At 52.9% G+C, this 14,399-nt stretch overlaps 1 protein-coding gene across 1 annotated transcript; it reads right to left on the bottom strand.

Annotated features, from left to right (window-relative positions):
• Positions 1-2,731: 2,731 nt before the first annotated feature.
• TRIVIDRAFT_161209 (uncharacterized protein) lies at positions 2,732-4,459 on the bottom strand (the record flags this gene model as incomplete). The annotated part of the gene is made up of 4 exons (XM_014095817.1): positions 2,732-3,486; positions 3,540-3,770; positions 3,832-4,284; positions 4,339-4,459. Coding segments are annotated over 4 exons (1,560 nt in total), but the record flags the coding sequence as incomplete, so codon positions are not given.
• Between the last annotated feature and the right edge of the window lie 9,940 nt (positions 4,460-14,399).

Below are 14,399 nucleotides of genomic sequence, written 5' to 3'. Positions count from 1 at the left end.
CCACAATAGCAATAAACGCACCTTCAAATATTAAACCAACACCCAAACCTCTGCCCAGCCCCACAAGGCAACCAAACAAAATCCAAAGCAAGGACAAGACACTGTCATCCCCCCTCCCAAGAAGTACCGGTACACGCCCCGGAAGTATAAGGCGAGACGGGCCAGACCGCTCACCATTTTTTTTTCTCTCCTCGTCCCAGCCCTGCCGTAAGAGAGTGGTAGGGACCTGGCCTTTTTTTTTTTCTTTTTTTCGCTGCGGCGACTGGGATTGGGATGTTGTTGTTACCTGACACACACACGCATTTTACGCGAGCTGCAGAAATAGCGCTGGCGTTTTTGCGGGAGAGACCTGCGAGGAGGGGGGACGCAGCTGAAGCGGATATGTGTTGGTGACTGACTGGCTGCAATCTGGTGAATAGGCGAGAGACAAGAGAAGCTGAGCTATCTCTTTGCTGCGTCGTTGCTTGGCCGTGTAAGAGAGGTTCATCACGCTCTGCTCTGCTTTGCTTCAGAGCGGACCCTTGCCCTTCTCCTTATCGAGCCATCACATCGTCTCTCCCCAGATCACAAACCACACTCCCCCAATAATACATGCCACCTCGATACAGCATCCAGTCTCGCAGTCAAACCCAAACAACCCATCTCAACCTCCAGCCTCGCTCTTCTTCCCTCGCCATCCCTTCCCTTCCCCAAGTGTTTAGCCATCCTGCACCCCTAGCCAGCTGAACACACTCAACTCACCTCGTTCTTCCTCCAATCCCATCCATCCGGCTCCATTCCACACACCCTCTCTTCCACTTCCCACACTCAGACATACATGCTTTAGTAGCCTTGTCCTGAATCATGTAGACTACTGCAACTCACCAACCGCAGCCCGTGCCTGTACAAGTACATTGCCGGATACATGACACATCACTTTTTTCTCCTTCTCTCTCTCTCCTCCTCTCTATCGCAACTCTCCAACCCCCCTGGCGTCTTTCCTGGAACACACATACACCACCACAGCTACAATTCGCCAAAAGCCTGCATAAGCCATACCTATCGGTAGCTTTCAGGCTCCATTCCTACCGTCCAACAAGTCTTGCTCCCCTAAGCTCCATTTCACGCTTCGCCCAATTCCCCATCAAATCACAAAAATCTCCACACCCGGCTCAAGCAAAATGTTAAACAAGTGACAACGCACACGCATAAATCAGAATCAATCACTTATACCACATCACATTTCATTCCCCTCCCCCCTTCCCGTCGATCCGATCCCCGCCTCCAGCAAATCCCAGAATCAGTTCGTCGCAGCCCCTTCTTTTCTCGCTCGGCAACTCTCCTTGTCAACTCCACACATCCTTGTCCCGTTAGCTTCACAGCGACAAACAAAAGCCACACAGATTTCTTTCCGGCCGTGCTTTAAAGAAAGGGAAGTAAAGGGATGAAGACGGGAATGAGATCAAGACACTCACCTCATCTCTTCTTCCATCTCAGCTCCAATCCCGTCTTCGCCTTTCCAAGCTATGAAACACCCTTTAATCATCAGCCCGGCTTCCCTACTTCGCTGCCTGCATATATATCCATGCAACTTATCCTTCTAGCTAACCCCAGCCCGCGGCTATGCATCCATACATGCCGAATCCAGCACCTCGACACCAAAAACAAGCCCCCCCTTTTTCATCTTCTCCCGCTCGGAAAACTGTTGGTCAGGAAACGATGCGCAATTAAATCCCCCGTGTGTGAATTTCCCAGCTCGGAGATGTTCCGTTTATTCTCAGTTAGGAAGATTGAAAGGTCATGTAGGGGGTTCTCGAGTCCACGGGTGTAAGAGAACAATTGCAAATGACAGTGAAAAAGGCGAAGCCCATAAGAAAGGATACCAAAACTTGTAAAGGAAAAAGAAAAAGCATTCATCACTGCCTCATGCACGTATACCCATTAAATAATAGCATCAAAAATTAAGTACCGTCATATCAAAACGAGAAAGAAAAAACAAAATACAAAATCCAGATACCCGCCCAAAGAAAAGGCCAATTTTCTTCCCAAGATACTTGAAGCTTCCCAAAAGATGACAGTCGCTCGCTTGCTCGCTCGCTTCGTTTGTTTGTTTCGTTCTACATCCCATAACCACTCAGCCTCCCTCACCATATCAGCCCATCCATCTGCATCCATATTGATTAGAAACAAAACTCCAATGAAAATGCCACACAAAGCCAAAAATCTCCCCGACATTGCAATCGTTACGCTAGCGTGCGTCAAGTCTCAAAGGTGCCAAACCAAAACTACGTTTTGAAAAATCAGAGGCTGTGCCCGCCAGGTGACTGTTATCGCAGAAACTCATCAAAGCATCCGCCAGAGGCAAATATCCACCCACCGCGAGAGCCTACTCGCAGACACACACAAGCACTAAACAGGGTCAAGACAGGAAAAGGCAGCCTTGAAAAAAGTGGAAAGGAGAAACCGAGGCAGCGTAAGTAAGATCCGTCTGCTTCGTCGAGATATCAATTGCAGAATAGAAAGCCCCCTGCGGGCTGTCGAAAGCCCAGTAAACGCCAAGGCTCGTAAAGACTTGAAATAAGCAACGACAAGAAGGAAAAAAAATCACAATCGAAATTCACACACAAAGTGTCATCATGCGTTCCGGTGCGTACCGCGCCCTGTACTGTCTAGACCAGGCCGCCATACCCATCGTTGAGCCCAAGGCCAGCATAGCTGTGCGCACTGCCTTATGCCTTGTTGCTGTGCCGCTCTATTGTAGAGACGGGCGATGTCCAGCGGCATCCACAACCTGGGTCATGACCCTCATTCCCCGCGCATCATTTGGCAACGCGTAGCCGTAACCCTGCTGTTGGGTGACTGGGGGTGCCTGAGACAAGTCCCCCGATCGAAATAGAGAGGTTCCGGTTTGGTCATATTCGCTCCGTTGCGGTGCTTCAAAAGAATTGGCTATGAAGGGCTGATTGGTTGTCATCGAAACCCCGGAGCCGACAAACGACGTTGACTGTGCGGTGGTTTGCTGCTGAGCATAAGGATACATGGTGGATGCGTTGGTATTCGTCGATGCCTGTGGCCATTGCTGACTGTACATCCCTCCAGGGCTGGCGTAGTCACTGAACACTGATGGCCGGCGGCTGGCGTCGTGAGGGCTTGCGACCATGTCGAGAGCGATGTTAGCAGCAGCAGTAGTAGCCACGGGCTGGCTGCTGTGAACGGACATTGTAGCGCTTTCGACAAATGTGTGAGGCTGCGCGGGAAGTTCTGCAATCATGGACGGTGGAAACGCATTGGCTCTGACCGTTATGTCATTTATAAAGGTGGGCGGGCGAATGCTTGTGGCGGAGCTGGGCTCTGATGCTGCCGGATGAGGGAGGCACTGAGCAGCCAGGGGTTTAGATCTGGCCTCATGATCATCTTCATCCTTAATGTACGTAGCCTCCTCATTGTCCGAAGCGTAACTCTCGGGCATCTTGTCTTCTGCCATAACATAGACCTCGGTCGAACCATCTTTCTTGCGGTTAGCATATAGAAAAGCCTGAACTTGACCTGGGTCGGCTTACCGATTTCGCCATTCTTGTATCGCTCCTCCTGACGAGCTACTTTGAAGATTTCGTTCAGGAACGGCCTCTTCTTGGCGTTGGCTTCATTGTCCATGAAGAAGGATGAAAGGGCCTCGACTGTTGTTTCTTCGAGCTTCTTCACGTTCAAGCCAAGTTTTTGGATATCAGGATGCTGCTTAGTGTTGGGCTCAACCACTAATCTAAGGATGTGAGCGAGAAGATGTACACGTTCTGCTTTTTAGTCAGTCTTCATCGATTCTTCCAGTGCTTCCAAGGGGTGATTCTTTCTAACCTCGCTTGTACAAGTGATCGGGCTCTTTGTGCCGGACCTTGTCGTCCTTGGTAGGCCCCCACGGCTTTGGCCACCAAGCAGGCGCCTTTTCATCGCTGCCGGTGTAAGGATGCGTAGACTGCTTCTTGGGCTCCACGGCCTTGACCCAGGCCTTGGCAATGAGCTTGCAAGCCGTCTGTTGGCAGTTCTTAAATCGCTGCTCATAGAAACTCCATACAGCGGGAGAGTCGCCGATCCTGATGCCTCTACGAGACGAGACAGTCATAGGAACATCGTCTTCATCATTTACAGCCCGCGGTCCTCTTGCGCGCTTGCGGCCTTGGCGGACGGGGCTGTCACTCCAATCACCGAATCCAGAGTTGCGGCGGCGGTCAATCACCCGACTACGGTTAAAAGCAGCGGGACGGTTGTAAAAGCCTTCCTCAAGATAGTCGTCCAGCATAGGGTCCGCGCCTTTGATATCCACATTAGCAACCCGCCCAGGGGTGGGTTACAGGAGAATCTTACCTGCGTCAATGCGAGACATGACCTGGCGGTATCTGCCGGCGTCAAAGAACTGGCGGATGGTGCTGTCCGTCATCCCACGTCCCGGGCTAGGACTGAAGAAGGTCATGGAGGCCCCATCTTCGTTGATGGCGGCAACAAAATAGTGCTTGGCCACAATGCCGCAGTGGGTTCTCAGTGCCTCGTCGATTTGCTGTCGTTCGCATCTTGTCAGAAAAGTCCAAGGCCGACGGCATCATATGCAACTTACCATGAGTGGCGGGCGGCGCGAGTCATTGCCCTCTTGAAAACGGGCATTGTCAGCTTCTACACCAACGCGCTCCTGTGGAAAGGAGTGGTGTCGTTGAACAACATCAGAGGTGTATCGCTCAGAAGAAAAAGATTGGTGGCGCGCAGTGGTTCCATCATAATACTGAGGCTGAAAGGTCGGGTGACGGGGGAACGAATCCCGGGTCCAGTCCTGAACCATGGCTGGAGGAGAGGTTGAGCGTTTTCTGGGTTTGTGGCAGTACGAGCGAAGCGCAGGCAGGCGGATTTAACAAATATCCAACGAGTCCCCAAGGAGATTCAGCAGGTAGTTTGGCTCTGCTTGGTACGACTCTCGGTTTGCATAGGCCAGAAAGAGAGGCCAAGGATGCAGAAGCTAGCGCCGGCGGCAATGGTTTGCTCAGAATGTACTGTTGTAATTCTCTTAGAGTTGGAGAGAATTTATTTGTCTCGCGATGTCGTGCTACCAACGTCGTGCTGTAAAGGGGTGAGACGGTTGATATTCAGTCTGTGCTCCCAAGGTAGCGCAGAGACGGCAAATAGGAATGGGTCAATCAAGGTGGTGGTGTGCGATTGTTGAAAAGTAAGGCGATAGGTGGATTATTGCATGTTCGTGAAAGATCAGGATCTCATGGGATGGCGCTGCTGGCAGTTAGGAGGGCGTGTGCGAGGACGCTGTTATACCCGAGCGTGCAAAAACCGGCGAGGCTGTGTAACAGTAGCAGCCAATGTCGAGACGAGGTGCAAGCAAGCTGGGGGAAGCCGAATCGTGTTGAAGAAGAAACGGGCAAGATAATGTCGAGGTTGGCGTTTATCCAAAGCTTCGGTGACAGGTCTAATGGGAGAGGACACAGCCAGGCAAATAGAACGCTCTCAGACGCCGTGTTGCTTGATGATACCAGCAGATGGAAGGCGAAGTTTGTTTGTGCAAGGCGCTGCCGATCGATTTATAGTAGAAGCCGTGGTGTCGGACGAATCAGATGAAGACTAGAGCTAGATAGAGACGGTGTGATTTTGACTCCAGGTACGGAATTGTGCGCTCCAGGACACGACAAGAATATCAAGCAGTCGGAGAAATCAACCCAAATCGCTATGGCCAAAGTGCAGAGAGGAGAAGCAGCAAGAGTTATGTGTAGCAATGTCTAGCTAGCTCTGGCATGGGCACACAAGGTTCGGCGTGGTAGTACGGGCGACAAGCTCAGAATATCGCCAACGTGCTAGATGGAATCCCTCTCTTTTTTTTCTTTTTTTTTTATAAAAGAAAAAGAAGAAGCTACGCCCGTAGACTAGAGCCGAGTTCTTGGGACTCTAGTAAAACACCAAGGAGGCCAAAGAAGAAGAAGAAGATCGGGATCCGAGCCCGAAGCGAAACGAGAGTCAAAAGTCGGGCTGGGTGGGAGCGGCAGTCACCGGGAGAAGGGCAGAAGCTGCTTGCAAGTTGAGGACGGAGAGGATGTGCCGGTTGATATGAGATCAAAGGCAGAGGATCGAATGGGCCAATTAGTAACAACCCACCCGGACGATGGCAGCTGTGTGGCCCCGCACAAAGACAGCAGATGTCTCTCTTGTCGCTTTCTTACTCGCGGCCGTTTTTCTGGTGTTGGCCAGTCCACTTTGGACGGTAGCCTCCTTGGTCCCAACCGGCTGGCGTGTCAGCAGCGTCGCAGAAGAGCGCGCCTGTCAGATGGCCAATCAAGGAGAGCAAGGGAGGATTTGAGCGAAGCAGCAGAAGAAAAGGCGGGAGAGCGAGAAGGCGTGAGCGTGAGGAGAGAAGACAAGAGGTGCGCGAGAGAGAGTAAGGGTGCAGACAGAGAGAGAGAGAGAGAGAGAGAGAGAGAGAGAGAGAGAGAGAGAGAGAGAAAGGAGAGAGAGTACGGAGTAGACAGGAGAGAGAAGAAGTAAGCAGCAAAGGTCCAAAGCAGTCAACGAGGCAGGGCATGAGAAGACAAAGAGGGCAAAAAAGGGACATGGAGCATATGTTCGGGTACTTGTAAGGTGCAGATGCAGCGGCTGGAGGTGAGGATGGACGAAGCGAAAAGGCGGACGGAGAGCCTCGCTGGGATGTTGCTGCTGCTGCAGGCAGGGAGCTGGAACGCAGCTGTTTGCTGGGCCAATCGCTGGCTGCTGAGGACGTGGACGTGGACGCAGACGCAGCTGCAGGCGCAGGCCGGGGTTCTTTTTCTGGTTCCCTCGTTTCCCTCTTTGCCTTTCTTTTCTTTTGTTTCCCTCTCTGGGCCCCGTTGCCATGCATGCGCGAGGAACTGCCTGGTCGACGAGGCATTGAAGCCAGAGATCGTCCGGCCCGCCTGGCCAAACGTGCTGGAAGCCCCAGAGGCCGCAGGCTGGGGTGCCGCTGCGGCGATGCCTGGAGCGTCGCGGGCTGCAGTGCTAGCAGTGGCCGCTAGCTGCCAAGGCAGGTTCTAGGCCGGCTACAGGCGCTGCTCCAGGGCACCGCGGTCGTGCTAGTAGCGACGCCAGCAGTAGCGGCCGCCCAAATGCTACACCCACCTGGCCAGGGTCTGGGCCGTCGACGGCCTTAAACCACGGCGTCGGCCTTGATGGTCGGCATGTCACCGCGAGAGCGTTTTAGTCAGGGTGACACGGGCGCAGGGCGGGCAGGGAGGGCCAGCCAGGCGTTGAATGGACCAAAATGCTCTGCTGTGCTTGCTGAGCTTGCTGTACCGCACCAAGCCGGGTCACATCAGTTCACCCATCGCGTCTGCTGGCTGCATTCATGTTGAGCTATGGATGGGTTAGTACTATAGGTGGTGCAGTGGTAGTACGAGTACAGTACAGGTATTGACACTACGAGTCCCGCGTGTCCGTCGGCACAGACACTGACACAAGGCACAAGCAGGTACCAGACCGATCAATCAATATTGACATCGGTACAGGTCCCAGAACGAGCGTGTGGAGGGACAGATATCGGGTCCAGTTTGACACGACCAACTGGGAACCCACTCAGCTCCGTCCCTGGTCGGGTACCTAGCACTGACGTCTCAATAGCATGGACCGTCCCAGACTTTAATATTGATAGTGGTGGACTCCTCTCCTCAGGTGTACATACTATGTAGTACTCGTACTTTGGCTCTTGGGTACTGGACAGCACAGCACTCTGATGCCGAGTCGCCGGGATCGTGGCAGGACAAGCTCCCAAGTTCTTGGCCTTGGCACGCCAGAACCAACACCTCAATCGCTCTGTGGACGAGGACATGTGCTTTTACCGCCGTCGGCAGACTCTCCATCGGCCAACAAAGGGGGCCGGCAAGGTATACCAAGTACAGTATGGTAGGTACCGTACCACCCAGGGCATCGTAGTAGCGCGTCCTTGTCTCTCCAAGGTACCATGTGCCACTCTGTCCCGTCGCCAGCGGCACGGAAATGGAGGCAGAGGGGCGGATTCGAGAACAAGAGATTCGAGCTCTCGTCGCGACCACGCCGATGGGTCATCGTGCTCACTAGTCGTGATCCCCGCGGCATCTTGGGTGGTCCAAAGCTGCTGCGCGTGGCTAGAAACGGATATCAGGCACTTGAGCTTCGTGCAGCACACTAGACGGACTGCAGCAACCGGCTCCCGAAACAAAGCTGTACGGCTTATGCTCTGTGGGTTGTACAGTACCAGCATCACGTATACAAAGTACACGTACGAGCACACGACGGGACACACCACCTGCTGTACAGTAGTCACTGGTGCTAGTACCAGCAGCTGTAGCACCACCCTTGGGAGTCCAGGGAGATGCCAGTCGTTGTATAGAGTTCAGGTGTCCGTACCGAGGGAGGTTCCCCTCAGCCAAACTCGTCTTCATTCGCTCAAGCCGGAGCAGGCATTGGCCAAACCGTAACACCATGGCCAGGAAGGGCTTGGGTTTGGGGTGACTAAACGCCCAAGGCCAGCACCTCTGCTGAGAACAACGCGCGTTGGGACTGTGCTAACGCATCTCCTTCGATTTGGTCACGATCCTTGCGTTGTGTAGCGTCGCCTCTAGCTCTGTCTCACACCAGGGCTTGCTTTGACCAGTATTGAGAATTGCTCTCCCATCTCCATGGCACGGGAGCTACTCGGTTCACTTTATTTTTTATTTCATTCTTCTTCTTCCCTCTCGTACGGGGGCAATATAGCATGGGGAGTATCCACCTGGAGAACCGAGGCAACTCCCAGGGGTCATTTTCCCTTCGTTATTCTCTTCTCCCCTTGGCGCAGAAAACCAAGAGAATGGCGAGACTTGACGTTTTCGTTGGTCAGCAAGTTCCGAGTGTGCCTGTGCTTTTACGGGGTAATTCGCACTCTGTGCCTGTGCCGCATGGAAGCTCGGGAAGTTAATAGCGGCACTCAAGCCCTTGCTAACCAGGTTGCCAGGGCTGGTGTCCAGGATGACAAGCGGCTGCACCAGGATAACCCTGTCTAGACCAGCGAGGATTGCGTAGCCTCTGGGGCTAACGGTGAGACGAGCACTTCGTTAAACGAGAGAAAGAGAGAAAGAAAAAAAGGCAACATGGAGAAAAAATTGGGAATTGTAATGGCCAGGCCGAGAAGAGAGCAGATGCTAATTAAAGGTGTTACCGGGCCATGGCTTTGCATAATCCAATTAACATTGGATCATGCTACTATAGTTTAGTGCCCCGAACGGAGGCTCATCTCTCAGGATGGAAAAGGACTGGCGTCATGTTGCTGTTATCGGCACCAAGTCGAGAGCCTGGAGAGCAGATACTTGGAGTGCCACCCGACAATAGCGGTAGATTAGTATACACATACTAAGGCACAGCGTCAATGCTAGCTGACGCTCAATTAGTATGAGGCAGCAATGGTGGCGCTGTCCATGAGACAAGACATGGGCGCAGTGCTCGATGTCCAAAATGCACTCAAATGGGCGACGCCAGGTTCATTCTGCTGCCAGAAAAAACAAGTGAAACATACCGTAGCTCTGGCTCCACGGCATATGGGGAAACAAAGGAGGTGGGGTCGCGAGGGAAACCAAGGGCTGGTTGGCGGCATCAGCATCAACGGCGTCGTGTTCTGTGGGCCAGGCCAATAGAGAGCTGGCTGCCGGTTATCTCTTTGATCGCTCTGATCTGATACTGCCTGTAATTAATCAGAGTTCAGGACATGCTCCTAGCATGATGCAGTTGCTTACCGTTTGGGTCGCCCGCATGCAGCAGTACAGCCATCGGCTTGCCACGAGTTTGCTCTTCATCGTATCATCATGCCCCGCGAATAGCTGCTCTGCTCCCCCCTTTCCCCCCCCTCTTGAGCGGCCGCGGTCAAATGGGATGAACACCAGAGTCTTGTGCATGCGCCCGTCACGGATTGCTCCAATTAATCCACCTTCTTGGACCACGTTTCCGTGTCATGAACCGTTGCGGGCTTGCTAGTCAGTGATTTCGGGAACGAGTGGAGATGGTTTCAGCGATAGCAGAGAGTGGCACCGACTGACATTGATGCCATGTTGTTCGCATTGGCAGTAGCATTGTTGCTGTTGATTGCACCTCCATTGAATCAATAGATCGTCGTCAGGTCAGGCACAGAAGCAGAAGCAGGGATGGGAGACGCCATGAGTAAAAAGGCGCTTTGGCTCGATGTCGCTAAATGCTCTTGTATGCGCTGATCAGCAGGCGTGCCCCGTCACGAGACCCAGCCTGCTCCATCCATGGCTCCAGCTTGGCGCAATGGAGAACACCATCGGAGTCGCCTATTTGAAGTGCAATCCTCCGGACCCAAGAGCCTGTATCGCAGCACCTTGTCTTGTTCGACTCGTGTTGAGCCCAAGTGCTCTCCCTTCACGTCGTTCCCCTTGCCTTGCTTCCGATTTTAGGCTATTCTCGCCTGGCATGCCGAAGAATCGAGTCGAGCGAGATCCACGAAGCTGGCAAAATGTGACCAAAGCAGAGCAGCTTGGAGGTTTGGGCCCCGTCTGTGACGCCACATCAAGAGACTCCCTTTAGCTACATGAGCTGAGATGAATGGAGGGCATCGAAAGAAGTCCGACTGCGAAGCCAATGACATGGACCACCAACGCTAGTACGGCCTGGGCAATAATTTAGGTTGTGCTTAGCACCTGCTAGGTCGTAGCGGTTAGTTCAATGAGATCACATTAGAGAAGCAGCAGCCGAGTGCCTGCTGCTGCATGTGTCCAAGGTGAAGGAAGGAGCACAGAGCTGCAGCTCAGGAGCGCTGTACTGTACTACACTCGTACCCCTCTGCTGCTAAGAGGTACCTAGAGGGTGCTGGTTCTGGCCAACACGTGGGGTAGACCACGTTAACGCTACCCAAGTCCCGGGCTAGTACAGTGCCTGCCCAGCTTGCCAGCCTAACGGCTGCACCTGAGATCGACTCCCGTTAGAAGCAGTTGCCATTCCAGCAGGTCGGAGCCAACAAGAAAGAGACAGTGACAGCCAGGCCCTTCCCAGCTGGGCAGTCACAGGGAAGCCAGTGTGAAATGACTGTTTGAAACATCTGATGGACCTCAATATCAGCACTACACCACTTGTAGGGGCATTCTGTGCGTTTGGAATGAAGCCAAGATGCTTCGAAGGCAAAGGTGCCTTAGTCCCTAGAGGCCAGCAGGTGTCTTTCCACGTCGAGGCACCAAGGCCGCAGTAAGGATTTAGCAGCAGCACCTCGCATCGTCAGCCCGGTCCGTCTTACATGTACAAGTACGGGTTCTCTTCACCAACACCATCCTCATGTCGACACCCAGCCCAGACCTCCCGGGATTGATTCGCTTCCAAAAGCAGGCTCGCGCGTCGAGCTAGTCGCCGCCATGGAGCCCAGCTTTGCAAATGGTCAGACCTTTAATACATACATTGACTTCAGCTGCTTGCCCAGGCAAAGCTGCCGACTATCTTATCCGACGATGCGGAAAAGGTTGGCCGAAGATGCAGTGCTTTCTCACGCGAGTTTTTATACGACCCAGCCAACAGGCACTTGACGCTTATCGCCGCTATTGCGGAAAAGGATCCGAGGCTTCAACAAACAGCGCCCTACGGCCCATGTTTCCTCGACTGGACATTGCTGCGTAAAAGTGCTTCGTACAAGTAGGTATATGTGCAGCTACATGTCCAGAGGAGACAAGAAATGTTCTTATCATGGTAATTTCTCTCCAAGCATTGGCTTTAAGCCGGAAACACCGCTAACAGCTGTCTTTTAGTGGTTTCTCCCATGTGGTCTTAACGGGTCAACAATTCTGGTGGGACGCGGTACGGCTCGAGCTCTTAGTTTCGCTGGCCGACGTCCTCCACATAGCAGAGACTTAGAACGCCTTCCGGCTGCCGGCCAAGGCGCTCTCGTAGCGGCCTGCGCGACTCCAAGCATGCTTAGCACTGCTGGCCCAACCACGCTCAACTATTAATCACCAGGGCAAATCGAGACCGAGTTGAAACTGCTTCGAAAATTACGGGTTGAGACCGCAACCTCACACATGCCTCTGTACGAGGAGCTGTCGACTGTGGCGGTGGAGGCGCAAATGGAAGCCATTGTCGTCGACGTCTGGCTGTGTCGTGTCTCGTGGTGAGACCTGTCAATCCGACATGGTGGTTGAGCCAGTGGGTGCGGGAACCACCTCTGCCAGTGAGATCCAAAGTTGGCAGCACCTGGCAGCGCCATCCCGGACGACCGGCAACACACCCTTGCCTGTCTTAAGCCACTGTGGAGAAGCCCAGAGACGTGGCGCCATGTCTCCAAGATTCGCGTTTCCAGCTTTGCTTTTCTAGGTGGGGGGCTTTAAGACAAGGCTTGGATGTACCACTACCCAGGTTGCCAGGATACCGCGACGCTGGGATACCATGACTGGTGCTGAGCTGAAGCGCAAAGGCAAACTACCAGCACACCGTGAACACTTGGCTGCGCGGCAGGTCACCCCTCCATATCCCAACGACTTAACAAGTACAAGACACGTCGTCTTGTGGCACGGCATGCTATGTACTTCGATTAACCCAAAAGTGCTGAGAAGCACCACCACCGCAAATCGAAGGGCAACTCTCTCAAGCCACTGCTGTTAGGGGGTCGGTCCAAGTGCGACCCGCAGCTCTGTTCAGCCGCAGGGACGAGTCGTAGTTATTAGTGTTCAATTGCCTTTGATGACCTCTGTCAAGCACCACATCCCGTCCCGACAGGGACCAAGGCATATGTATCCGGTCAAGCGAAGTCTGCTTGTCGAATGCAGCATTTTTGCCTTTTCAGCTGAAAGACAAACAAATGGCCAGGGGATTTCCAGGCCCCACGCATTCCATGCAGTAAAGGGGAAGACAGCGGGGAGCGAGAGGGAGAAAAGAGACAACATCTTACCGTGACGACAACCACTGATATGACTCGTCCAGGACAATCGCTTCGCAGTGTATCATCTTATGCTAATCCTGGCATCTGGGACTTTTGAACGCCGTCAGCGTTTCAGCCCCAATGAAAAAAAGCAAAGAAAAAGGAGCCAAAAAAACGGCTGGTTGGTGCTATCGGGACCAACAGCAAGGAAACAACCACTCATACGAGTACAGGAGATTGGTCGATGCGTCGACACTGGGCCCTGGGGTGCCTGTGCTGAATTCCGATGCCATGCGTCGGAGATGCTTTCCTATGTGGAATTAAACTCTCCGGGCTGCCACCGTCGGACCAACTCAACTTCGCCAGCTGCACGCCGTTGAATGGAGATAGGCGGCGTGTATCGCTGGTGCTGATCCTTAATACCGCCAAATATGAAGCACTGTTTTGTGCTCACACCAGCACGTTAAAACACTGCTGGTCAAGGAGTTAGGGCTCAATTTGAAGAATTTTATGATACATGCTTTCCATCGATCCAAGTGTAGTGTCTCAGTGAAACTGCCTATCTATCCCGTGGGCAGCCGGCGATCCTAGGTGCGGCAGCAGTGCTACAGAGTCGGCATACCATTGGGCACTCAACCAGGGGTAGATTCTAAAGGATTTGCTGTACTCTATTATGTTCCATTCGCGGGGCACGGAAAGCTCGCCAGACGAAGCTATTCCTGTCGACTTGGGGGGGATCCTGTTGCAGTCCTAGAATCTTACATCAGGCTCGCTCGATGTTCTCCCGCCTTCGCTTGACTAGGCACACGTGTGAAGCGCCTATTTTCACCTGTTTCTTGATTTCCCAGTGCAACCTTTTCTGTCGCAAAAAAAATGGGCCATGAGGTTGCGATATTCCGTCCTTCTACTCCGCACAAACTGTTACCATCAACACCAGCAGACGTGGTAGCCGCGGGAGCTAATTATGTAGCAGCTTCAGGTAGACGACAGGCTAGAATTTACAGTTGGAGGAAGTTGGACGATCTAAAGGCATTGACATATTATCCACCTCTCATATTCGAATATCCCTATACCTGAACTTGATGTTTCTTTGCTTCGGAGAGGAGATGCATTGACAAATTCCCTACGCTGTGCCGAAGCTGATAAAGCAAACACCTTCGGTTTTTACGCGTTTAATAAAATACAGCGTCAGTCTGCGCGGCTACGACTCTAATAGGGCGTTTTGTCTATGTACTGCTACCAGTCGTGGTACAGATTGCTTGGATGGGGAGAGGGGGGTTCAGAAAGTCATTGTCTGTTCTGAGTATGCAATATTCTGGCAACCGGGCAGCTCCTACGTGCCAGCAAAGCCCGACAGTCTGGTAACGCACAACTCTGTCTCTTCGCTGACCTGAAGCCCCCATGTTGACAGCTCTACTAGCACACACTTAGCATTCGTCACGGCTTGGATCCAATTGGACGGTTAGCCCTTGCTTTAGATGAAATCCTTCCGGATGTGATATCCGCCGATAAGTTTGTTTTATCCTTGTCTGGCTGAGCAAGATTT

This window comes from Trichoderma virens (assembly GCF_000170995.1).
Source record: "Trichoderma virens Gv29-8 chromosome Unknown TRIVIscaffold_89, whole genome shotgun sequence".
Classification (NCBI taxonomy): domain Eukaryota; kingdom Fungi; phylum Ascomycota; class Sordariomycetes; order Hypocreales; family Hypocreaceae; genus Trichoderma; species Trichoderma virens.
The sequence above is the reverse complement of the archived record's forward strand: the minus strand, read 5'-3'. Positions and strand labels throughout refer to the sequence as shown.